General features: G+C 45.0%; 1 protein-coding gene across 1 annotated transcript; it reads right to left on the bottom strand.

Annotated features, from left to right (window-relative positions):
• Nucleotides 1-1045: 1045 nt before the first annotated feature.
• Nucleotides 1046-18479, bottom strand: SLC19A2 (solute carrier family 19 member 2). The gene is made up of 6 exons (XM_065418136.1): nucleotides 18300-18479; nucleotides 13561-14169; nucleotides 5920-6142; nucleotides 3241-3433; nucleotides 1859-2000; nucleotides 1046-1174 (listed from the first exon to the last, which is right to left on the bottom strand). Exons 1-6 carry the CDS (start codon nucleotides 18477-18479, stop codon nucleotides 1046-1048), a joined length of 1476 nt encoding a protein of 491 aa, XP_065274208.1.
• Between the last annotated feature and the right edge of the window lie 8757 nt (nucleotides 18480-27236).

The following is a 27236-nucleotide window of genomic DNA, read 5'->3' as shown; positions in this document are numbered from 1 at the left end:
GAAGGGTTTAAGAATGGACAGACCTGATCAAAATAGGATGTCACCAAGTGTTTTAAAAGAAAAAAGAAATGAGTATTTAAATGAAAAAACTGCAGTAACTGCAGTCAGTCAACTTCATTCCCAGTACTAGTGTACTACAGTAACCTACACTGGAGCATTCAGGGTCAGTGGCCTTTGCATCACAGGAGTCAAGAGTTCTAAAGGACATCCATGATCCCACAGACCAGTACTCTGGACAAATAGATAGCTTCTTCGGTTCTCTCCAGCATTATAGTCCTTTTGAAGCAAGCCACAGCATGGACTTTCCCAGAACAAAATGTATTTGCCAACAGCCAACTCACTGGCGTCAGAAGGCTAATCCAGTACACATTTTAGCTTTCAGGGTAGAGAACCAAGGAAAGCTATGTCTGATACTCTGACAGACGGGATGGCAGACCAGGTAGAAATAGTACAAGCAATATGAAGAAATGTGCAGACATACAAACCTCAAATTTAAAATATATTCAGTACTCAGAAGTGTGCGTCTAACAGCATGGGTAAGGCACAACGCCAGCTACGCCAATGCACCTCCATTTTGACCTATAGCACGCCCTGTGCTATTCCAGCCCTGGATCTCCCCCCCCACACACACACACACACACACACAGCTCTGCTAGTGAACCTCACAACTGACCTGCAGCAGCTCCAGGCTTTTCGTGCTCAAACACTGACAGATGGATGGAGGGCGCATTTATACACACAAAGCCTTATTTGCATTGATGATCTTGAGAGCCCCAGATTTCACTAGCCTTTCACCTCTTGAGCAAACTTGTGATACCTCAGTGCACCTCCGTACACATGGAACTGAACAATAAAAAAAGGCATTTGAGAAGGAATGTCTATTCTTACTTACGTAAGATCTAATTAAATAATTTTCCCTCTGATGTGTGCTACTAATATAGTATAAATTACACTTCAGATGACTGCCTTGGAAAACAAGTGGCAAAGACACTAATAAATACTTCATCTTCATACATCACAGCTGAATATGTCCTCATTCGCTGCACTAAGGAGGGCTTGCAGTAGATCTGCTTGGCATCTCTTCCTGTCTTCTGTAATTCTTCATAACACTGTATATGCCACTGACCAAGAACACCAGCGATATGGCTGCAAAGTAACTAGCGTAGATCATGAACTGCAGAGTGGGAGAAAAAACTGGTAAGTTAAAGGTTAGCAAATCCACTCCTCTCCATCCTTATATGAAAGGAAAAATATTCAGTTTTTTTTTTTTTTTTTAAATAGGATTGGTCAATGAAGTGTGCTGCATCTAGTTCATTATCTGGATTTAATCACTACTTTCATTAGAACTGGTGAAAGACTCTAGACAAATGGAGTTTAGTCTCCAAGGCTGCTTACCTAAAAGGGACCAATGCCGCAGTGTGCGCACAGAAAAACCTCTCACTGAACTAAACAGGAGCTTCACTTGCACAGGGCTAAAAGAAGATGTCTATAATAGAACAGTGGCAGCCCAGCCCTCCCATACACCTGTGCCTCAAACCCTGTCTTAATGGGGTGAGATGGGAGCTCAGCCTCCATCCTTGACTACTCAGAGAAAATTAACAAGGCAGCCAACTGGTGCTAAGTGTGGTTGTGGTTTTGTAACATGGACACAACTGTCTGTTTGCAACAGAACTGAAACACTTTATTTTTCTTCCCTCTCCACACACAAGGTCACAGAGCAGGCCACTGAACACCCTCTGAACAGCAACGACCTGGACCAGAATCACACACAGATGACAGAGGCAGGAGGGAGGCTCCACATCCTGATTTACATCCCTTCCTTCTTCCCCAGTTAGTAAAGATAAAGCAGTGATCTTACCTGTGTGAATATGTTTAGCCCAAGACCACTGGAGTCAACAACAATCAAGGTGAGCAAAGTCTGCAGAGCCAAGGCAATGAAAGTATTGATACCAAACACCAGGGCGTACCGCTCCATGCTTAGATTGGTAGCAATTTGGAACCTAAGCAGAAAACCAAAGGGAGAAGTGTGAATACAGGAGGAAAAGGGAAGAAGGAACCTTTCAGGGTAAAACTATGTAGGGTGAAAAGTTAATTCATAAACTGGCTAAATATTTCCACAGCCATATCATTTGACACTGTGATCTTATCACATCTCACAAGCTAAGCAGGGTCACAGCTGGCTAGCACTGGGGAAAATGTCACAGGAAAACCCAAACTGCTGCAGAAAACAGTTTCAGAAGTTCAATAAGTTGCACTCTTTATCTGAGTCAGTACTGAAATACTCTCTCCTGGTACCTGAATGGCCCCTTTCAACGGCACAGTGCCATCTTTCAGAAGTCATACAGAAGACCCACTAGCACGAGGTGTATGTACTCCACACTGGCCTAGCAACTAAAGGGTTAATACTGGCACTGCCAACCACTGTTGACTGGCAGTCGCTCAGCAGCTGGGGGGATACAAGGGCTGGGAAGCAGGGGCTATCAGAGGAGTAAGCAGGCTGGAGAAAGGAGCTCCTGTCAGCAAACTTCTAAAGAGTTGCCGAGGGATGAAGGGACCAACCCCCTGTGGTACCTGAGAACAAAGAGGGTATTCAGATTCCCGGGCACCAGAAACAGACTGACAGCCCCGCTGAGCTGAGTGAGCTAGGCTCATGCCCTGCTTGGCCAGAAGGGGGCATGCTTGCACTGACTCCCACCCTCCTCCTTTAAGGAGGAGACTTGTTATTGGTTGTCTTGGCCAGATTCTAATTTGTCCTACTGAGGAAAACTCCCTCTGCAGTTTACAGTGGATTACAGTATTTCCTTCAGTACAGGTTAGCTAGGAAGTGCAGTGTTTGATTAAACAGTTGCTGCATTCCACTCCACAGGTGACATAATATCATCTCATCTCATTTTCCTTCTGGTATGTCTAAACTTTGACCATGTATTATTGACATAGCACTTGCCCCTCTTCCCCTCCCTATGGCTTCACTCAAACAATGTTTATGGAAAAACATTTCACTGACAGGTAGCACTACCCAGTATTTATAAACAATGACTTTAGTATCACAAAACCTCTGTTCTATTCCCAGGTCTGCCATTGAACTGCAGGCAATTTGTCAAAGCTCAAATGTAAAGAACTTGAAGATCCTTGCACAAAAGGCACTGCCTACATGCAAAGCATTAAGCCAGTTTTGAGACAGACAGCTATAATCTTGTCAATGTTTTATTTTTGGTTTGTTTTTTAAATTAAAATACCTACGTTGCTATTGTGATGAGCAGCATGTAGACAATTCTGAAGATTACATATGAGGCATAACACACCCAGATGTTACGAACAGTGTCCATGACATATACAGCAGCAGCAATGAGGAGGGAGAACAGGGCCAATGCCACCTCACCCCAGGTAGCCCAGGATACTTTTATGTAACCCACAGCAAATACAGCAACAGCTCCTATAAGTAGAAAGGAAAACAAAATACAACTTGATAGTTGCTCAGACATTCAGCTTAAACCTTCTGTGCATTAGATTAAGAGAAACCAATGTCTAAATATACGAGATGTGCACGAGGGGAGCTCCACTACTGTGCACATTTAAAAAAAAAAAAAAAAAAACCACAAACCACACACACACAGAAATTGTAGGGCTGCAAAGAACCTCGAGAGGCCATCAAGTCCAAACCCCTGCCTGAGGCATCCCTGACAGGTGTTTGTCTAATCAGTTCCTAAAAACTTCCAAAGATGGGGGATTACACAACCTCCCTTGGAAGCCTATTACAGTGCTTAACTACCCTTAGAGTTAGAAAGTTTCTCCTAATATCTAACCTAAATCTCCCTTGCTGTAGACTAGGCCTATTACTTCTTGTTCTATCTTCAGTGGGCTTGGAGAACAATTGATCACTGTCCTCTTTATAACAGCTCCTAATATATTTGAAGCTGAGGGGCAGCCTGATAAGACTTTTCTCAAGACAACATGCCCAGTTTGTTTAACCTTTACTCATAGATTGGGTTTTCTAAACCTTCTATCATTTTTGTTGCACTTCTCTTGACTCTTTCCAGTTTGTCCACATCTTTCCTGAAGTATAGTGCCTAGAACCAAATGCAGTATTTCAGCTGAGGCCTCACCAGTGTCAAGTAGAGCAGGACAATTACTTCCCATGTCTTACATACAGCACTCTTGTTAATACACCACAGAATGTTAGATTTTTTTTGCAACTGCATCACATAGTTGACTCATATTCCATTTGTGATCCACTATCACCTCCAGGATCTTTTCAGCAGTACTCCCATCTAGTCAGTAATCCTTAATTTTGTAGTTGTGGATTTGAGATTTTCCTTCCTACGCGAAGTATTTATCTTTACTGAATTTAATCTTGTTGATTTCAGACAAGTTCCCCCAATTTGTCAAGGTCATTTTGAATTCTAATCCTGTCCCTCAGAGTGCTAGCAATCTCTCTGTTTGGTGTCATCTGCAAATTTTATAAGGACACTCTCCACTCCATTAGCCAAGTCATTAATGAAAATATTGACTAGTACCAAAACACAGGAGTGGCCCCCATGGGATACCCTCTCCGTTTGGCAGTGAACCGTTGATAGTACGTTGGAGTACGGTCTTTCAACCAGTTGTGCACCCATCCTACAATAATTTCACCTAGACCACATTTTCCCTAGTTTGCTTATGAAAACGTCATGTGGGACTGTGTCCAAACCCTTATGAAAATCAAGAGAGAAGGGTTCTCAACAGTACTCATCACTGGCCTAACTCATCTCTAGTTGAAGTCTATAGTAACCTCCTACTAGACTTCAATGGGAATAAAGTCAAGCTAGCACCAAGTGCTTTTGAAAATCCCACCCTAGCTCTGCAAGAGAGCAACCCTGGTGCCCCAGACTGTAGCTGTTTCACTCGTTCTCATACAATCTTCCGGCTCAGGTCTGAGTGAGCTATTCTGACCCCATCATCAGGAGGTACTGTACTCTAGCAGTCAGGTTTGTTCTGTTACTTATTTAAACTTGGCCGAGCACTATGGAGGCAGGTGGTCTAATGGTTAAGGCAGAGAGGTGGGAATTAAACGTGCTGGGTTCTGTGCCTAGAAAGTGATGATCTGTCATGGGCCAAGTCTCTTATGATCTAGTCCTCAGAGGTGCTGAGCAACCTGTTCCCACTGAACGCCACGCAAGGAATATAAGGCCATTCATATTTATTGCCTCAGTTTCCCCAACTAAGCTAGGAGGGCGATACTGCATTAGGCGCCATAGCTGTGTATCATTTAGTGCTCCTCTGAGTGAACATGTTAGAGCAGTATTAAAAGTATCCCCACAGCTGTGACAAAGAATGTCCAGTAGACTTCTCCTATTACACAAAAGTTTTTCACTTATGCCTTACCTGACCCTTTCAGTCAAGCAAGACTTTTGGCAACTGAGGTTACAGGGCAGACTACTTTGAGGCTCACAAGTTTCTTCCAATACTTCCAACTAAAAATGGTGGTAGCTCAGTCTGTTTGAGCAATGAAGCCATATATCCTCAACGGCATTTAAACTGGCAGTCATGTTAACACCTAATAGTACACAGGGAATCTGTCATACACCTGGAGAGTTTTGTTAAACATTCCAGAGCTGCAACTGCTTTGGGAGGGTCCTGTAACACTGCACATCGCAGGTAGAAAGACCAGGTATTTCAACATTTCAATACCTACCTCTTGGATTACAAAATCAGCGCAGTGCAGCTGAGTCACCCTTAGATAATTCACATGAAACTCACCCAATGAAAATTTGATTCAGTGTCATTCTCTCGCCTGTACATGATAGGAAGCGCTGCAACAACAGACCTGTTTTGGCAATACTCAGTTTGAAGGACGTAACATGCTAATTCTGTGGTTTGTTATAGTGTTTAGATGCCTTGTGACATGCACCCTTTGAAACTGGAGTTAAGTAGGTAGCTTACCTAGTAGCGTAGAAACTGCCTCCACGCCACCATTATAGATCTCGAACCTCTGAGAAGGCAGCACCATTTCCCACAAGCCTTGCGTGTAGTTTATTACCTGGAAGTAGCCACAAGTTGAGAATGCCCACCACACAGACCAGCAAAGCATAGGCCGGGAGGAATAGCACTGCAGGAAGTCCCGCCATAACTCTCTGAGCACCTTTGAGATATCCACTTTCTGCTCCTGCACAGATTTAAAAAACAAACAAAAAAAATTCAAAATCCCATTTCTGAATGATTCACCTTACTCCACAAGTGCACTTATCACTGGCAGGAAGTGCCAGAGCAATAGCCCAGTCTGTCACACAGCAAGCAACAAAGCATCCCCACCAGGCTGTCCCAGCGACACGCTTTCCCACCCTAACCCTACACGGGTGAAGAAATAGTTCATTCTCCATGATCTATGTAAACCTTGGCCTCTGTGCTCTAAGGGCCAATTTACTGCTAGTTGTGGTGGAGGAGAGACTGATTTCCCCCTCCCCGCCCTATTCACTAGGAACTGGACAGAAGCTACCAACTTACATCACACAGGCCACAGAGTCATATCAAATAACAGCTTCAAGTCATTGCCAACCTGACCTGGATTTGAGCCAGAAACCAAGTAGTAAGAGTTTGAGAGCAACCACGGAAGTTTTCCGAAGCAGGTATTTGGAAGTTTCCCACAAAATCAGTTTTCAGAGATTACAATTATTCAAATTAGTGGCCCTATTACATAGCTTCATACGCCATTTATCAAGAGATGCAATATAATTACATAGGTCAAAAGGCTCAGACAATCATAGATATGTTGTCTGGAGGAGATCTGAAGAGTGATGGAGAGTCTATGGAGCAAAGATAGAAGAAGGTTGTTTCAACAGAAATAGGAGCTGCAGAGCAGAAGTTTCATGCAACCATAGCTGCTGGACTGTGTGAAGAAAAAGAAACTTAAGGTCTCTTCTCATGCAGCTCACCTAGAATGAGGTTGGGTAGAGAAGTTACAGGGGACAGATTTTTTAAGTGTTTGCCTTGGGTGGAGAGAACAGAAATTAATTATCCATCAGAGAGGCTGGTTACTTTAGTATCTAACATGGAATTATATTCCCTACTGCTTTATGTGAACAGCACCAGAGAAAATTAGTACTGGCTTGCTTTGTAATAGAGATGCTAGATTTCAGACTACTTTGGTTCAGTAGCAGATCTAGCAACTCCTCACGCCAAATGAAAACAACAGTATGCAGGAATTGTACAGAGTAATTTGTATTGTACCAAGACACTGCAGGGTTCTTCCCAAAACCATTAAGGGTCATATAAGCACCATTAGGATTTCTCCTTCCCAACCCCCCTGCAATGGACATCAGCAGCCCCTTATGCATGGAATGCCCTTCCTGAACTAGTTTGTGAAGCTCCTGCCTTGTCCTTCAAATCAGTCCTCAAAACCCAGTTCTACCGTGATACCTATTAGCAACTGGAGGTTTTATATGCAAGTTACATTTATAAAAAAAAATGCTGAGAATGTTAAGGTTGAGAAGTCAAGCCCCTGAAAGTTAGGAAATGCCATATATATGGTGGTCTGTGCAATCTTAATTTTACCCCCTTATACACCCATTCTGTACACTGAATGAAGCAGGGGTCCTGTGGGGGAAAAAAAACAGTACATGATCATGCAATTAGACATTATCATAATGTGTCGGCACAAGAGGGCCAAATTAAGGTTACCCAGGCAATTGTAAAACTGGCATTTCCCTACTTTCGAGTGCTGGACTCTGCAACCTAAATAATAGTGTTTTCATGTAATTTGAGGGTTTAAAAAAAAAAAAAAAAGATAACCAAGTTCTACTGTGGACAACCCTCCTCCCTGAATCATGCTATGCTGAATGTGAACGAGACTAGGTGTGGGAGGGGGATGTTAGCTTTCTGACGCAAAAAGTACCTCACTGATGCCAGCATAATGTTTACTGTATAAGGAGAGAGTAGCTGCTCAATAATGATCAGCTTCTCTCACCTTTCAGGAATGACCAGGCCAGGATTCTCAGACCCACATGAATCAGAGCCACTGAAGACAAGAGATTTACAGACTACCAGCCCTTCCAGCCACTCTCTTGATCCTACAATACTACAAAGTGAGTGGCAACTGGCATGCCTGGTTTCACTGAGGCAATAATAGGACAGTAAACACCACCTGTCATCCAAGGATCACAGAGCATTTACAAGTGGACATTATGGTTAGGTTAAGTGACTTGCCCATGGTTCATTCATGGCTAGGGCCCTACTAAATTCGAGGCTGTGAAAAACGTGTCACGAACTATGACATCAGATCTCCACGGTGAAATCTAGCTATTGTAGGGGAGAAGGAGGGGCAGGGCTCCTACTGTGCATCAGGGTCCAGCTGCTAGCCCCAGTGGGGCTGAGCAGGGACGACACTTCCTCTTCCCTTGCACGACTGTTCTCAGGGGGAGATCAGACCCACCACTGGACACCTCCCCAAGCTGCAGGAAGCTCCGTGGCTACGCTGCCTTCAGAGCGTGGCTGTGAAGGCAGCAGCCATGGAGCTTCCTCCAGCTGAGGGAGGCTCCTGGAGGTGGGTCTGATTTCCTCCGTGCTGCTAGGAGAGCCCCATCCGGGCTGGGGAGGGACGGAACTTCCCCTTCTCCTGCACGGCCACTCTTGGGGGTGGGGGGTGGGGAAGGAACGGGGAACGGCAGTGAATGGGAGCTGCAGGGGCGGTGCCTGTGGACAGGGGCAGTGTGCAGAGCCACCTGCCCCTCCCCACACCAGGAGCCGCTGCCAGACATGCCAGCTGCTTCCAGGAGCAGCGCGGGGGGCCAGGGCGGGCAGGCAGCCAGCCTGCCTTAGTCCCGCTTGCCACCGCTCGGGAGCTGCCTCAGGTAAGCAGCGCCCGCGGGAGCGTGCGCCCCAAACCCTTCCTGCACCCCAACCCCCAGCCCTGAGCCACCCCGCACCCCACCCCAGAGCCTGCACCCCACACCCCCTCCTGCATCCCAAACCTCTGCCCCAGCCCCCTCCCAGAGCCCACACCTTGCACCCCAACCCTCTGCCTAATCCCTGAGCCCCCTCCCAGAGCCAGCACCCCACATCCCCACCTGCACCCCAATCTCCTGCCCCAGCTCTGAGAGCTCTCCTGCACCCAAACTCCTCCCCAGAGCCTGCACCCTGAACCCCCTCCTGCATCCCAACCTCAGCCCAGAGCCCCTCCCACACTCTGAACCCGTCGGCCCCAGCCCAGAGCCTGCACACCCTCCCAACCCTGTCCCAGCCCCGTGAAAGTGAGGGAGGGTGGGGGGAAGAGTGAGCAACAGAGGGGGGGATGGAGTGAGTGGGGCAGGGCTTCAGAGAAGGGGGAGGGCAAGGGTGTGTGTAATTACTGTTATTTCTACATTTTCTTTAAGGTAGATCCTGGGTTGCACTTAAATTCAAAAAGTGATCCTGTGCTTAAAAAGGTTGGAGACCACTGCTCTAGTTTCTGCTCAGCTCTAGTAGCCATCAGACACTCCCTATGGAATGATTTCTTGGTGCTCTGCCAGTTGCAATAAGTTTAGTAATTGTCTAGATCCTTGTACCCTGGGTGGGTGCAAACAAATGCAATTTTCTAATGACAAAACACAACCAGTTTGAGGACACAACAGCACAAAACAGTGGATGCTGTTTCTATTCTTGCTCTGAGCAGAGGATTTCAGATAGAGCATGGATTTAGGTGTAGGAAAGTTAGGGAACAGATTTGCTATGTAGGAAGCAGCCACTGATTCTTCAGGTCCAAAGTGGCAGGTATTGGATGCTTCAGAAGGCAGGATCCCCTAAACATTTTTTTAATTGTGCAATGCTGCACGGGGAGATATAAAATTCTTCCCTGAACCCTGTAGCCATCAGGTTATGCTCCTGAGATTTAACTGCCATTATCTTAACATGCAAAACCATTATAGAGCAATGTTATTCAGCTCTACTTTGGTTTTAAAAAATAATAATGGAGCCTCAGTATTTGAGTATCTGGTGTAATTTAACTTCCTAGATGACTGTAGTTGATCTCAGAGAGCATTCCCTTTATTTTATTTAGATTCTCCATCAAGGCCTCCTTGTTCCTGTATTACAGGACATTTAAAAAAAAAAAAAAAAAAAAGATTTTTTCAGTAATCCCTCAATCAAACGGCACAGAATGACATGTTTTTATTACTGAGTATTTTCAGCATATTGAGTATGCTGCAATGGAAGACAGGAGGATCCTTGCCTCAGGTAGCTCACATTCGACTCCCTTAACATATCCTTTCCTCCCAAGTAGAAGAATTCTGAAGGTATTTACAGCTATTGCTAGATGAAATGGTCAGTGAAACGGACAAGGAAAGTGCTATCCTATTGCTGATGCCACTGTGGACAAATAGTCCAGATACCGTTAGGACTGACTGAACAAATCCCCAGGCTGAAGGTTAGAGAGGAGAAAGGCTTTTGATCAAGATCACTTGTTCAACAGTCCATTACATGTACCTGAGTGATCCAGGAACTCCCCCACCCCATCCCACTAAAAGCAGCAAAATAAAAGAAAGACTTCCCTTCATCTATGCTCAGTGGTTCCTCCAGTTCTCTCAGTAAAGGGGCCTTGCAAAACTGTTAGATTGGGTAAGATTAATTCCCTGGAATGTTAATAGGTTTAATTCTCAGCGGTAGCCTATGAAAGGATAAACCCTTCTGGCTAAAATGAAGGGCAACATTGTTGCCCTCCTTCCACTCATTGCCAGGGATAATATTTGAAGAGAAACCTGGTTGGGGAGACTGACACATTATATAGCCACACTGACTCTAGCTCTGCTGAAATTCTCATGCAGGATTTTATCTTACCTTGCAACTCCCTTTTGCAGGGACTTCTCAGGTCTCAGCTTTCCAGCATGTGCAAGAGTGATATAGTCCAAATTCTTGTGTGTGCTTGTACTACTTTGAATCTTGCCCCAACCTTAACTTCGCTGACTCTCCATTCACTTCAGGATCCAGCTAGAGAGTGATTTATTTGTATTAAAACTCTCCATGAACTTACTCTAACCCACCTTATGGACCTGGTCTCTCCATACCCCCCTCAAATTCAGCATCAGCCTCCGCCTGATCAAAGTTATGACCAAACGCACCCTTGTATTCACACCCTAGAGTAATCATTTTTGCACAAAATATGCTTTTTGAGGGATCACTTGAAACCTAAAAACTCACTGATCAATGATATCATGGTAAAGTGTACGTAGCAACATTATATGTCAAGTTACAAATTCCTCCTGTATGATGTTGGTAGCACATCATCAAACCCATGCAGCCCTGACTAGAAAGCAGTGGTTATCAGGTCTGTCCTAAACAAAGGAATGTGTTTACCTCTATTTACATATACACGGAGATGGTGCAAAGCTGCATTTCAGCATACACAAGAGAGAAGAAAGAGGATGGGAACACCTTCACCCCCAGACTCCACATAGCCGCATTTACTGTTTGAATAAACTTTGCTTTGAGGGTTAATCCTCAGAAGAATCTACTTCAAAGGGGGACTGGACTATAAAAGTGAGGGGCAAATACACACTTGGGGATCTCTCTCTCTCTTTTTCACCTAAGACAACAAAGGAACAAGCCTTTGGACTTTTGGGAGGGGTTCGGACCTAAGAATTCGGTCATCCTTGTTGCTGGGCACAGGTGATAAGGATTTACCTTGAGCCAAGTCTAGCTTGTTTAGTTTTAATTAAAGAATAGAAAGTTTCTTTACGTACAAAGTGATTTTGAGTATAAATATAAGGCATTAAAGTCAGAAATGGTTACAAGAGAAACAAAGAAAATGCTTTTTGGGAACTAAAAAGTGAAGAACATATTTTGGGGGGAAATTTGGGACTGGGAATGTGTTGAGGTCAACCTGCAAGTAATAATGAAGGCTGCTGGAAACAAGAGTGTGACTGCAGTGTTCCTGACAGGCTCCTGGGGTCAGAATTGCTGGACCAGGGTTGTGACTGTACACAGACACTCAGGGTGTGATCTGCATGCTGGCAGGCTGACTGTGAGCGACCCAAGATTGAAGAGCAAGCGGTGACACATCCCCTCCCTGGTCTGGATTGCCCCTCGGAATGTGATGCAAATATCACCAATAACAGTGCAAGAGCTTTCTCCCCTGTAGCTCCTAACATCTTTTCATCAAGCTGACTCTCCATCTCATTTCAAGTCCCTCCTGAAGGACTTCTTTATCCATGAGTCCTTTGTCACTTACTGATCTTATACCTGTACCACAGTGTATACACAAGCGTTTGCTGTGATTTATTGTCACTCGTTATAAAGAATTTCAGCAGAGTTAGTACAAAGAAACTTCCGGGATCAAAAAAATAGGACTAAGTTCGTTGTAGTCCAGTTACAGCAACTACATATGCCAAGTGGTAATAAGTTAATTATATAACTGGGCAACTGGGCAAATTTAAAATACTCCCACAGGCTTGCGTCAGAACTTAGTGCACACAACCCTAAATTCTTGTACTGATTCAGTATCTTCCTGGCCAGATTAAATGATTAGCAAATTCACTTGCAATGAAACTCTATAGTTCCTCAGTTTTTTCCCCCTCACTCAGTTATTGAGGTGGCAGCTGCAAGCTGCATATTATGATGCCATGGGGTGTATTAACTGCACTTTGGGCACCCATAAGGTTCTCACCACCTCCCCCCCAAAAGTGTTTCATTTCTTAAATAACTGAATGGAAATATATGAATTTCCTCTTTGGTAATATAAAGCACTAGAGAATTTTAAATAAAGTGACCAGGTACCTGCAAGAATAATGCACTACATGTGTTTTTCAAAGTTCGGGTCGTGACCCAGTACTGGATCGCGGCATGTAAGGCACTGGGTCGACTTGCTCAGAACCCTGGGACGTTGGTGGTGCTGCTCAGGTAAGGCAGGCTAGTGCCTACCTGCTCCGACTCCGCCTAGGAGCCGGGCCTGCTGATGGCTGTTTCCGGGGCGCAGCACGGTCCATGGTGCCAGGACAGGCGAGAAGCCTGCCTTAGCAACCCTGCTGACCGGGAGCTGCCGGAGGTAAGTCTGCGCCCCGATCCTCTGCCCCAACCCTGAGCCCCCTACAAACCCAGAACCTCTTCCTGCACCCCAAACCCCTCATCCCCAGCCCCACCCCAGAGCCTGCACCCCCAGCCGAGAGCCCTGACCCCCCACACACACACACTCCAACCCCCTGCCACAGCCCAGAGCCCTGACCCCCCACACACTCCAACCCCCTGCCCCAGCCCCAGCCCAGAGCCCCCTCCCACATCCTCATTCCTGGCCCCACCCTACAGCACTCACCCCTGCACCCCAACCCTCTGCCCCAGCCCTGAGCCCCTCCCACACCCCTCATCCCCAGCTCCGTTGGGTCGCAGGCATCAACAATTTTCTTCAATTGGGGCCCCAGAAAAAAAGTTTGAAAACCACTGCACTACAATACTGTGTGATCAAAAGGAAGCCAGGAAAGCACTTTCCTGGGCCATGCATAGGTGAGGGGGTGAAGAGGGATACCTTTTGCTGTCAGGTAATTGAGACACACAGTTCACTACATATACAAGGTGGCCATGATAGTGACATGTTCCAGGGAAATGGAAGACAACAGCATGGCTTACCTGTGTCTCTGCAGAATGCTCTTCTACATTTAAGGGAACTTTCAATTCAATGTCTTCCCACCCAGGGACCCTTTTTACGGCAGGATCATCTCCGATGACAACTCCATTTTTACAATCTAGAACTTTCATCTCCCTACTGACCTGGCTTCTCAAGACGTGGTGAAAGAAAAGACTTTTCTGTGGCATTGGCAGAAACCAAGCTGTGGCAAAAGCCACAGACACAGAGGTCAGGGAGATGACGTTCAAGCTGAACAGAGACCAATTGGCAACCGATACCAGAACCTGTCCACAGATGGAACCCACAGTGTAACCCACCAGGGTGGCACTTCGACAGTAGCTGGTGACTTTCTGGTACAAGTTCAAATCCACAATGCTATAGATGTAGGAATAATAGGCAATCTCCGTAGCAGTCACCAATCCATAGAAGAACTCGAGGAACTGAATAGCTAGCAATCCTTGGGCGTAGAGCAGCATGAACCATGTCACTATAAGGCTCAGTCCCTGGAGGAGGATTACAGGTTTGTACCTGAGATAGTCTGTTGCAAGGAATACAGGAAACAGCAACACCAAATAAGAGTAGGTCCATACTGGATAAATTTCATTGAAAACCTGTAAGAAGAAAAGCAAGCCATTAACCAATCACCTGGGAAAGTAAACTCGGTGTATTTGAAAGTTCAAAGAAAAAGATTCCTAAACACAGACATTTAAGAAACAGCAGGTAAAACCATTTCCCAGCAATGCCAACAAATAATCTCTACAATATACTCAACAAAATGCAACATCCCTCCCTTCTACCTCTAGTTAGGGCTGTACAGGGAGCTAGAGGTAACAGTAGATTTGAGTTTGGATACTTAGAATAAAAATCTTAAATTTATACAGATCCTTCCATCCCCAGAATTCCCAGAGTGCTTTACAAATACAATAATTTCCATCCACTAGTGAAATGCAACATCCGTTTACCAGAACACCAGACTACTATGTAGATGCTTAAGTACTTGCATAAGGCTTTCCAGGTGTAGATCACAGAGTACTTTACAGAAGTGGGTAAGTTACTTTATAATATATTTATAAATCATTATACATTTTACATCCAAGGAAACTGACTTGTCCAAAGTCACACAACAGATCAGTGGCAGAACCAGAAACAGAACCCAGGAGGTCAGGATGCCAGACTATAATCCAGTATCCTAGCCACTAATTAAGTTAAGGGCAAGTTTAGGTCTGAACCTGCAACTAGTACATTTGTTCATTCCTCCAATGAAGAGGAACATTACTATTAATGTTATTAACCAAAAAGTGATCATGCTTTACTGCTCATTCGTTAGTGAAGAGATAGTAGTAGCTGTTGCTTCTCTACTTTGATTCTCTTACTACTTTGCCATGTCACCAACTGACATTTACTTTTAATCAGTAGCAAATTCATTACCAGTTATAGTGGTCACTATCAACATGAAACAGTTGACATGTATATATACACAGGTGTGTGTGTGTGTGTGTACACACACACACACTCTCTGGATCAGTTAAAAAGCCTGCCCTGAAGTTAGCCTTTAGAAAATTCCTTTTAAGATTATTTGTACAAGTTTTTCTGGTTCCCTGTTGGGAATATTTTTATAAACACCAACAAAGGGGAAATTGACTATACACCAAGTGCTGTCAAACACTCAAACTATATTATGTTATACATTATGACATTCTCTTAAGCAAACCAGGGAAATGTGGTCTAGATGAAATTACTATAAAGTGCATGCATAACTGGTAAAAAGACTGCACTAAAAGAGTAGTTCTCAAATGGTTCACAGTCCAACTGGGAAGGATTTATCTAGTGGAGTCCCACAGGAGGCTCTCTGAGGGCCATTACTATTCAACATTTTAATTAATGACTTAATTAATGGAGTGGAGTGTATCCTTATAAAATTTGCAGATGACACCAAGCCAGGAAGGGTTGCAAACACTTTGGAGCCCAGGTTTAGAATTCAAAACAACCTTGACAAATTAGAGAACTGGTCTGAAATCAACAAGATGAAATTCAATGAAGACATGTACTACACTTAGGAAGGAAAAATCAGTTGCACAAACACAAAATGGGGAATAAATAACTAAGCAGTAGAACTGCAGGAAAGGATCTGGGGGATATAGCAGATCACAAATAAGGGTCATTGACCTTGAATAGATTACCAACAGAGTTATGGAATCCCTGTCACTGGAGGTTTTTAAGAACAGGTTAAAGAGGGATGGACTAGGAATACTTGTTCCTGCCCCAGGATAGGGCAGGGGTAGCTAATAGGCAGACCATGTGCCAAATTCAGATCGCCAGATGCTTTTGAACAGACTGCAAAATCTTATTTATTTATCATCATTATTGTTATTATTTTTGTATTATTTTCTCTAGAGTCTGGACCTCGACTATATTTTGACAAAGAAATTTGGACCTTGACCTCTCTAGGTTTCTTCCTGCCCTACATTGCAATAATTCCCTGTAAATATTTATAGCAATCTTAAGTGTAATTTAGAATTATAGTGCATACATTTTCAGACAGAAGTGTGATTTATGTGAGTGTCCCTTTAAACTTCTAATTTTTAGGCCATGGACATTAGTATTTTGGGAGAGCAGGTCCTCCTGTGAAGATTTTCTTCCCAATAACAGCTACTCTCAATTTGTACTCTGGCACTTCCAATTGTGGGGGGTGGACCAAGGTTAGATAAAACCAAAATCCACCAGGAGTACAGGCATTTCCTACAAATCAGTGATGGCAGAATTTTTTGAGGGGTGTGGAGGAGGGAGAGAAGTGTCTTCAGTAACCTTGGATAGACCTTACTAGTTCATCCTGATCCTCCTCCAAAACTCCCCATTAACCCCACAGACTTCTCTCAACCAGCTCTTCCAACCAGACTTCTTCCTTGTCCTTCCTCCCTACCCCAAGCAAACAGCCCTGGCCACCTTTTAACAGACCAGCCGTTGAGTTCTCACAAGTGGAGCACCTTCACTCTTTTGTATACAATTCACTGCTGCATACGCGCTCCCCTCTGAACTGCAGAGCTCAGATCCCAAGGATGCTCTAAGGCTATGTCTACACTATGCAGCTTTTAGCTGTGTCGCTAAAAGTCGGGCAGTGTAGCCGCTGTTTGTCTGCAAAAATACTTCCACCCCCAACGAGCAGCATTCGCATTGTTGACAGGAGAGCATGCTTGCCAACAATGCGGTGTTCACACTGACACTTGCCACGGTGTCTTTCGGGGGGTGGGGGTGGAGAGGGTAGCACCTCTGAACGACAAAAGTTTTATCACTCAATTGCCAGTGTAGACATAGCCTTAATCTGCATGCTGTCTGCATTATAGGAACCAACTATTGCCTCTGTGGCATTTCCATCATTTTGTAGGCACACAGGCAGCAATATCCAAGGCCACACCAATCATCATCTGCTGCCCCTAAACCATGTACGAATCTATTTAAAAAAAAACTGCATTCTCAATACATGACAGAATTATTTTTAAATTCCTGGTACTTCCTAGACATTTACAAGCGAGGAACACCAGGAAACTAGTTATCAATGGGAAGGGAGAGAGAGTGTAAACGAACCAACATTTCTGTTCCAAATCACCAGTTCACCAGTCTGAATTCAATCAACTGTGATCAAGAGTCACTGTACTGAAATCTACTTGACAAGAAGATCCCCAATACTTCAGATTTTTTATTTTTAAGTTTAAATGCCCCTATACACTCTCCCTGGGTCAGAGAGGCCAAGAACAGGTCAGAGACTGAGCCTATATCTAGTAGTGAGAGAGTAGTTATGTCTACACTGACCAAAAAAAAAAAAAAAGGCACATTTTACAGCAAGACAACTAATGCGTGTTTCTTATATTGCTGTAAAAATCCTACTGGACAAGGCACAAGGAGTTTTTAACAAAATGTAGCTAGGGGAGGATAATACTATACCCCACACCTGGGTTTGACCTTACCTAGGCTACATCAGGGTAAAAACTACCTGTGCCTTCTCTCCACTACGATTTACACTAAGATAGCTATCTCACTGCTTATAAAACCCACCGGGGGGGGGGGGGGGGGCAGGGGAGAGAGAAGAAAGACCTAGCCATACTCTCTCCAGCTTCAAGTTGAGGCATGTTAGGAGGGTAACATAGGGCAACCTTACGCTACTAACCCCTGCCACCCCCGTCCTGCAGAACAATGATACATTGAATGTATACAATGCTCTTAACAGGATGATCTCAAGCACTTTACAAAAGCTATTACCCCAATTTACAGAAAGGGAAGAGGAGGCATAAATTGATGTGATTTTCCCAAGTTCATAGACAGACTCAGTGGCAGAGCTGAAGTCCTGACTCTTGCTGCCCCAAGCGAATATGTAGGCACCACTACCTCCCTGGAGCCTAGCTAAAAAAAAAAAACAACAACCAGCCCCCCCACCACCACACTAACAAGGAGTCACATTGCAGCAGGGGGTGCAGTAGCCAAACTCCACCGGGGTGATTCCATTTTGTCTCCCTACAATCCCAGACAATCCCCTGCCATCAGACAGTCACCACCTGAGCTGCGCCATTGGGTGGGGCTGCTGTGCACAGCTGCCCTCACTCCCCCCAGGGGGATACTCTGCCGGGGGGGGGGGGGTGATGCAGATGCAGTTCCGGGAGTTCTGCGTTAATCCGGAGTTTGGGGATCCCTGGACGGGGCGCAGAGATTCCCCCGCCCCAGCAGCCCCGCGCCCCCGGCGGGCCGGTACCTGGGTCTCGGTGAGGTTCTTGTCCGGCCCCAGCAGGTAGCGGGTGAGGAAGGGCTCCGAGGGCCGCAGGCTGGCGAAGAAGCCGTACAGGCAGAGCAGCGCGGTGGGCAGCGCCCAGCAGCGGCCCCGGGGAGCCCGCCCGGAAAGAGGCAGCACCGGGAGCCCGGCCCGCGCTTCCATCCGGGGAGGGGGGCGGCTCGCGACTCAGCGCGGGGCGCCCAAGGGCCTCACGCACCGAGGAACCGCCATGCGCCCGCACGCGCTATCAAAGGCACCTCCAGCTCGGCGCCGCCGCTCGAACTTACCCCCACTGGCCAGCGGCGGAAAGGGCGGGCTTGCAAGTGGCCTTCCCATTGGACAGAGCGGCCCCGGGGATAAGCCAATGACAGCGGGCAGAATGTTGTGACGCTAAACGCCTCAGCGTAAGAGGATGGGCGGGGGGAGAGGAGGGAAGGGAGATCGAGCGCGTGCTGGATGGGGGGAGGGGGTCATTCAGGAGTCAGGCCCTGAGAAAACTCCACAGAAAAGTCCTGTGATCGTAAACATAATAAATACTGGGTTCTTTTTTTTTTTTTATTTGTTCTCTGGTTTGAGCCTCAGGGTCATATTTTCCAGGTTTTTTTCCTCCACGGCCACAAGTGCTAGAAACTTGCTGTTTTTAAATAGCACAGGATGAACTTCTCACATAGTCGAATGAGAAGACCGTCACATATTTACAATAAAATCACAAGAGTTGGCAATGTTGCCTACCCTCCATCTGACACATCACCCCATGACATATCCCATGCACATCACCAACAGCAGCCTGTAACAACATCTCCTGTATCCACCAGCCTGCGCTAGATCACACACCCACCGGGGTCACTGGCCTGTAACATAAGCTGCAGTACATCTTGTGCGTACTATAGAGTGGCCGTTCACATGTTCCCAGAATACCAGACATTCCAGCACTTTTGGTAACAGCATGGGCCCACCTCTGCCTGCATGATGCTCCCCTCCCCCCACCAGCATGACCTTGTAATAGTAATCCTCCAGGAATTAAAGATTAATCTTTAATTAAAGAATATGTCATGTGATGAAACCTCCAAGAATACATCCAACCAAAATTGGCAACCCTACCTTGTATGCGTGATGCGTGCAAGGTCATGCTGCATGGGGGATGCCATTTTCAAGAGCATGCCTCCATGCCCTTCCAGCGTGACCTCATATGTACGATGAGCGCAAGGTCATGCCAACAGGGACAGAGCAGAACACTGTTCAAAATGGCATTCCCCATCCAGTACCAGACAAAGCCACACCCTGTTTTGTCTCAGTAGCAGACAGGGCACAAACCAGATTAAAAAAGAGGATTGTTCAGTATTATAACTACCCTGATCCTCACTAGCAGCACAATGAGCTAACAATGAGCTGTGCAATTATATGCAATGTGCCCCATTCACTGGCAGCATACAGTATAAAGTCTTTGCACCGCCAGTATTGTGCACTGCAATATATACTTATATTATTCTTTATTAGTTATATTGTGGTAGTTCCTACCAGACCCAATGATGGCCCATGACCGCATTGTGCTAGATGCTGTACAAACACAAAACAAAAAGATAGTCCCAAAGAGACTACAAGCTAAGTATAATATAAGAGACAATAGGTGGGGGAGCACAAAGGAACAATGAGACAATACTGTTCAGCATGATGGGCAGTGGTCCCAGCATACCAGCGGCCTAACCATTGTCAAGATTTTTGTGGGTGACTTTGCAGAGGAGAGTTTTAAGAGGGATTTGCAGGAGGATAACGAGGTAGCTTTGTGGAGGTTTATGGGGAGTTCCTTCCAAGCGGGAGGGGCAGCATGGAAGAAAGCACAAAGGTGCTTGTTTGAAATTTGAACAAATGGGTGATGGAAGCTGGCATCACTGGCGGAGCTGAAGCAAGAGCTGACATCTTGATAACATATGAGACATAATCGGTGGGTGGGGTGAGAGTAGAGTGTGAAAGTCCTTGAAAGTGCAGACAAGCAGCTTATGTTTCAATAGAAAAGGGGGAGCCAGTGGAGGGATGCAAAGAAAGAGGTAACAGGGTCCAAGTGATGAGCTAGGAGAATGATCTTTGCAGCATCATTCTGAATTGATATGAGTGGGGCGAGACTAAATTTGTCAAGGTCAAAGAAGAGGCTGTTGTAATCAAGAAGTGAGATGAGGAGAGCCTAGATGAGTTTTAGCTGTGTGGGTAAATAGGAGAGGCCATGTCTTTCAGAGATGTTATGCAGAGAAAGAATCAGCCACATTTTGACACAGTCTGGATGTGAGGATCTAGAGAAAGGGCTGAGTCAAAGATAGCACCCAGGTTACAGGCCTGAATGACAGGGAGGACGGTGGTGTTGTCCCCAGCGATCAAGAAAGGAGGGTAGAGGGAGAGCTGGGAGGGGGAGGGGAGCGGATAATTAGGAGTTCTGTTTAAGCTGTTGTCTGGACATCCACGAGAAGATGTCAGAGAGACAGAGGCTGAGATTTTAGTTAGGACAGAAGGAGACAAGTATGGAGTAGAGAGGTAGATTGGTGAGTTGTCAGCATGGCAACACGGTACAACAGCCATGTTATGCAGTAATTGTACAAAGAACTTGTTAGGGCAATTACTGCACATCCAGAACAATATCAGGCATTATTGATGTCAAACACCTAATCTGTGGGTTGGATCTAGCCAATTTGATGTATTTTTGTGGCCTTGATGGCATATCAAGTTTGCACAGCTTTTTTTTTTTTTTAAAGTAAGTTTTTAGGCCTCGTGATTACAAAACTAGCCTTCCAAATGTGACCTGAGTGTAAACCAATGTTCTGATGGTGTTCTCCTGACTCTGCAGGCAGTCTGAGAGTGTGAACTCCCTGCACCTCATTAATCGTATTGGACATGTTACTCTGAAGCACAGTAATGACACTTCAGTGTCAGCATTGACTATGTCATTGCAGGTTATTTTGGCAGGTCAGTTGTGATAGAGAGTGGGAATGAAGCCCACAGTGTGGAAACAGGAAATTACTAAGGGAAGGGAAGGTAGCAGGAAGAAAGCAGGTGAGCTATAAGGATAGGGAAGAGGCTGAAAAACAGGAAGGAGAATGGGGACGGAGGAATAACTGTGCAGAGATAGTGGTCATCCTAAAGGTGGACATATTTGCCCCTGGAGTGATGTGGATCGTGACAATAAGTTGTTGCAAATAATTATAATAACTAAAAGTTTAATTACTATATAAAGATTGTGTTCCACCCTTGAAAGTTGTGGACTAAGTGGACTATTTAGGTTGCTGGTGTGCAGAGACCACTGCCTGTCATGCTGACCAACATTATCTCATTGTTTCCTTGTATGCTCATACCTGTGTATATCCATCTGCTGTCTCTTGTCATATACCTAGATTGTAAGTTCCTTGGGGCTGGGACTGTCTTTTTGTTGTGTGTACAGCACCTGGCAAAATGGGGTTCTGGTCCATGACTGGGGCTCCTAGGTGCTAACGTAATATAAATAATAATTATTATTATTATTAAATAATTAATAACCAATCAGTGATGAAAGATTAACAAACTCATGGCTTCTAGAAGGAGACCTCAAAGGAAAGACAGAGAGCCTCATTATGAGCGCAGAAAATTTGTCAAAGCTTACATTTTGAAACAAAATTGACCAAGAGAACTACTCCCTGAACTGCAGAATTGTTCCAAAAAGGAAGAGATGATGCAGCATGTGCTGATCACCTGCAGGAGCCTGGTTGGGAGAGAAAATATGAACAGACACAATGAGGTTGCCAAGAGTCTGCAATGGAGACTATGTGGCAAGTACGGATTTAAACTCACCCTGCGATATTATGACCAGCGAATTGCAAGTGCTCTAGAGAATGAAGAAGCTAAGATTTTATGGATCTGGCAGTTGTCACAGGCAAATGGTGCGGGCAAACAGGTCAGACATAGGTGGTGTATTAAAGAAGATAAGTAAGGTCATGTTACTTGATATTGCCATGCAGCAGACAAAAACATAAGACAGAAGACAGCACGCAGGCTCTGCGAGAATTTTAAGGAAAGCTAAAAGAAAACAAGTGTATTTGAGTACTTAAAATGCACAAAGTTTAAAAAAAACACCTGTCTACGGAGTCAGTTTGTGCTCAGGATATTTTGGTGATTCATAGGTAAATTTTAGACAGTAGCTGTCCCCGTTTTATGTTTTAAGATCTTATATGTTGTGAAAGCTGTTTGTTTAAAAACAAACACAAAAAACCACACCCCTAAGATGTAATAATTTCCAAATTTATCCCCTGGCCCATGAAATATACTTTAAAATGGAATGAAATTAAATGAATGTGGCATCCCTATTCTTATGCCCCAGGAAAACACAATACCATATACACAGCCATTGCTCATCTCACATTATGAATCACCTTCAGGAGTTCCCCCACTCCCACTCTTTCCTTAAAGCTTAGGGCCTGTTTACACTATAGGTTATGTCGGTATAATTTGTCACTCAGGGGTGTGACTCAGCCACACCCAAGTGATGTAAGTTATACCAACCTAAGAACCAGTGTGATAGTTACCGCCTCTCCTAGAGGTGGTTATCCCTATCTATCTCATAGAACTGGAAGGGACCCCAGAAGGTCATTGAGTCCAGCCCCCTACCTTCACTAGCAGGACCAAGTACTGATTTTGCCCCAAATCCCTAAGTGGTCCCCTCAAGGATTGAACTCATAACCCTGGGTTTAGCAGGCTAATGCTCAAACCACTGAGCTATCCCTCTCCCAGCTGATGGGAGAGCTCTCTCCCCGTCTCCCATGAGCGTCTTCACCAGATGCACCAAAGCAGCCAGCTTGAGCTTCTAGTGTAGACCTGCCCTGAGTCACAAGGCTTCAACAAAGGGATCTTTTATCTTCCATTGTGTCCTCATTCTTTTCCAGCAGGGTGCAACCTGAACTTCAGAGGGTGAGTTCCAGCACTTTCCCCCCCCCCCCCCCCCGGCAAGATCAGAGCTGGCAGCATTCCTCAAATTCAGTAAAAATAGCTCCTCACTGTCTGTCTTACTAGCTAGAACAAGAAAATATTATGCAGAGAATGAGATAATGATCACATGAAATAATATTTCAGAGAGAGAAGAAAGGAGGAAAGAGAACAATTCATTCTAAGCTCTAATTGGAGCTATTCTATACAATTTATACATATTTCCTAGATAATTTGCTGTTCTCTGTTCACGGTTCAGATCCATCCTGCAGCATTGCAGGAATACCCTGTTTTTCCATCTCCCCTTGTGCTCTGCTTTCTAGCTCACACCTGCATTGCTGCAGCTCCTATGCTTTGTTACCTTCCATCCATGCTTTGCTCCCCAAAGAGGGAGCTGCAATACAATAGGATGACTTAATAGGATTTACCAGAGTGGGTCGTACCATTCATCCATGCAATCAAGTATCCTGCTTCTAGCTAGGGTTAATACCTGATGCGTGAAAGGGAAGAAGCAGAATAAACCTTCATAATGCACCTACTGTATCTTGATGACTCCTGTAATAAGTTATTTTCTTATGCCTAGAACCATGGGTTTTTCTCACCCTCTCCATCATTATATCTTAACTTGCATAGCTGCAAAAGTTATGAGTGTCATAATATTAGCCAGCTCTTTATAGCACCCAGCCAAACATTTTGTCACCATCCACATCCTCCTATGGCAGTGATTTTTGCAGGCTGTCTGTCCTCTGTGAGCAGCAGAATTTCTTTTTCAGTAGCTCTAAGGCTACTGCCCCTCAATATCATTGCGTCCCCTTGTTCTTGTGTATGGGACATGGGAACAAGGAGGGAGCGATCCCTTTTCACCAGGCCATTCTTTAATTTGGAATAATTCACTCAAGCCCCAAATAGATGGAATGAGCTCCCAGCCTCATGAATTTTTGAGTGCTTGGCATTAGCACTAGTAAGGGAAGCACCTGCTTTTCAAGGCCATCCAGGATATATCCCTATGAAAAATCGAGGACAAAGGTTATTGTTGGGAGACCTGGCACCATAAGACGTTGTGTAGTAAGTCACAGGCATTGCTCAGAAACCAGGAAAGGTGAAATCCTGCCCCTTCCCCTATTGAAGTCAAGGGAAAACCCCACATTGATTAGCACAGACAGAGACAGGCTCCCCCCAAGTGCTGGAGCTGGTCAAATGTTTGATGGCAGAGCATCCTAACGCACCACCTCTGTGCAGGACTTTGGGCCCCAAAGGCGCCCCTTAATACAAGCCTGGAGTGACCAGTATTAATTTTTAGAATCCTTGCGGGTCCCCGCCTTCTGCACTTGAAGTGCCAGAGTGGGGAATCAGCCTTGACAAACCCTTTCAAAGTTGTAATATATAGCATGAGGCTTACCAGGGAGACTGTTTCTACACTGTGTCATATGAATCCTGGCTGTCGCACCAAGCCAGCATAATGAATGTGTGATGCTGTCTGTTGGGATCCACCTAAAATGTATGCAGGTAATCTCCTGAGCATATCCTTGTGAGTACTATTTTATATAAACAAATACATCATGCAACATAAAGAGGATATGACAGGATACATCACCTGGTTCAACATGAAAATGAGAGGAAAGTTGCCAAGTGTAAATGGATGTGATTTTGAAGATAAGAACTTCAGTACAGGTGGAAATCCAAGGGTATTCAGTATCCTGGCTGTAACTCTTTAAGAGTGTAGGGCTCAGTTGTGATTTCAATTACACCCATGTAATCTGAGTGGACATATTGGAAAGCACAACCAGGTCCTTGAATTTCAAATGTGAAATTCACTTCACTCACATATAGTGCAAATAATTGGGTGGGGAAGGTCACAGACTTAGGGAGGCAAAATCTACCTCCAAGCCTGAAGAATGTAGTGTAGCGCTCCCCAACTTGCTACTATGCCAGGCCCTCTCAAGTGGATCCACATAGATGTTGGATCCCATGGCCCCATCCCCAGCTCACCTCGGTGCTGGGCTATGTGGCTGCACAGAGAAACCTCCACACTTCCCCCACCTCCCCTCTGCGAGCGTAAGGGCTGCCAAAAGTTCCCCATGCCACTCCACTAGCACCTTGACATAGGGCTTCAGTGCTGCAGAAGGCCTTCCGGTTGCCCTGCACACCAGGGTGACTTTCATCTTAAGTGTTTGCTGTGTGAGATGTTGAACTAGGTCAGCCCAGAACTTGGCAGAGCTTGTTCAGCACTCACATGGTTTTAAACAAGTCTCAGAAATTGCTGCAGGCCTATTGGAAGGCAAAATCACATCAGCCCATCCTGGTTCCGCCTTGTCTAGTGCTCCTAGTAACTAAGCGGCATTTCTTGTCCTACATCTAGGGTGCAATCATCCCTAGGGGATGTTCTTAGTCAGCATGAAACCTGAATAACTCATATGAAAGCACAATGCTGCCGGAGGGACAACAACAACAACATAGTTGTAACTTACATCTTACCCAGTTCATGAACTGCTTCTGGGTTCATTGAGAAGTACATTAAAGGGGAGGCTGTCAAGTTTAGGTCTGTGGTTTACAGCAAGGATTTACAAAAAAATCTCACATGTGCAGACACGTTCTCCTGAAACGTCTCTATATAAGTTGTCACTACAAAGAGAACTTTTGTATTTAAAGCATCCTGTGCACTGTTGTGAACCGGTACACAACAAAAAACAGCTAGAAAAGTGAAATGAACTATAAACAGAAAGACAACGTGGGTGAGGTAATAGCTCTTTATTGGATCAACTTCTGCTGGTGGAAGGTGCAAGCTTGCGAGTTACACAGAGGTCCTTGTCAGGTCAGGGGAAGGGAACAGAGGGTCTGAGCTAAATACAAGTTGGAACAGATTGTTAAGCAGAAGGGGTAACATGTTGGAGGTGGTCACTTGAAAAGTTAGGGGCTAGATTGTTATGCATAAAGGGTTTGAAATGGGCAATTAAGGATAGCAGGCAGTGAGGTGTGTCACAAATTGTTGCAATGAGCCATAAAACCAGTCCATGTTAAGCCCAGGCTTTTGAAGGTATTGTGCAACTTTCCTTTGAGGACAAGTATTGAAAGATCAGATATGGAGTGATCGCTTTGTGAAAAGTGTTCACCACAGGTGATGTGATGTTTGTGTCTTATCATTGTTCTGTGTGAGTTCATTTGAGAGCATAGCGATTGTCTGGTTTCATCCACATAGTTGTTACTGGGGCATTTGATGCACTGTATGAGGTGCACCATGTGTTTTGATAAGCATGTGTAGGACCCATGGATCTTGAAAGGTTTGTTGAAGAGGTGCTGATCATTGTAGCAGTGGATATACATCTATAGGTTTTACATCTGTTGTGCAGGCAGGGCCTGATGCCCCTTTGAGTTGGTGTATCCTGGTCTGTGGGGAATTTGCTTCTGATGATGAGCTTGGCAACGTTAAGGAGTTGTTTGAATCCCAGAAGAGAGGGTTCAAAAGAAGATTTTTCAGGATATCAAAATGCTTAATAATCTGTCTCAACTTGTATTTAGTTCACTCTGCTTCCTGGCCTGGTGTCCTGGCCAAATTTACCTAATTATGTTCTGCCTACCCAAAATTCCCCCTGCAGTTCCCTGTTGCTTAAGCTTATGTCATGTGAAGTGCCCCAAGGCTCTCTCAGCTTTGCTTCTGTTTAATGTGCATATGAGGAGGCTTCTGGGGGGGTTAGTAAGGAGACATGGTCTACATTGTCTCCAATACACTGGTGATACCCAGCTCTGAGTCTCCATAACATTCATCTCTTGCTTTTGTAGTGAATGGTAACATACATAAGCCATCAGGAGAACACTTCAATCTCCCTGGACATTCTATAACAGATTTTAAAGTAGCCATACTTCAACAAAAAAACTTCAAAAACAGACTTCAAAGAAAAAATAACAGGAGTACTTGTGGCACCTTAGAGACTAACAAATTTATTAGAGCATAAGCTTTCGTGGGCTACAACCCACTTCTTCGGA

This window comes from Emys orbicularis, chromosome 1 (assembly GCF_028017835.1).
Source record: "Emys orbicularis isolate rEmyOrb1 chromosome 1, rEmyOrb1.hap1, whole genome shotgun sequence".
NCBI lineage: Eukaryota > Metazoa > Chordata > Testudines > Emydidae > Emys > Emys orbicularis.
Note: the sequence above shows the minus strand (reverse complement) of the source record. Positions and strands in the feature narration are given on the sequence as shown.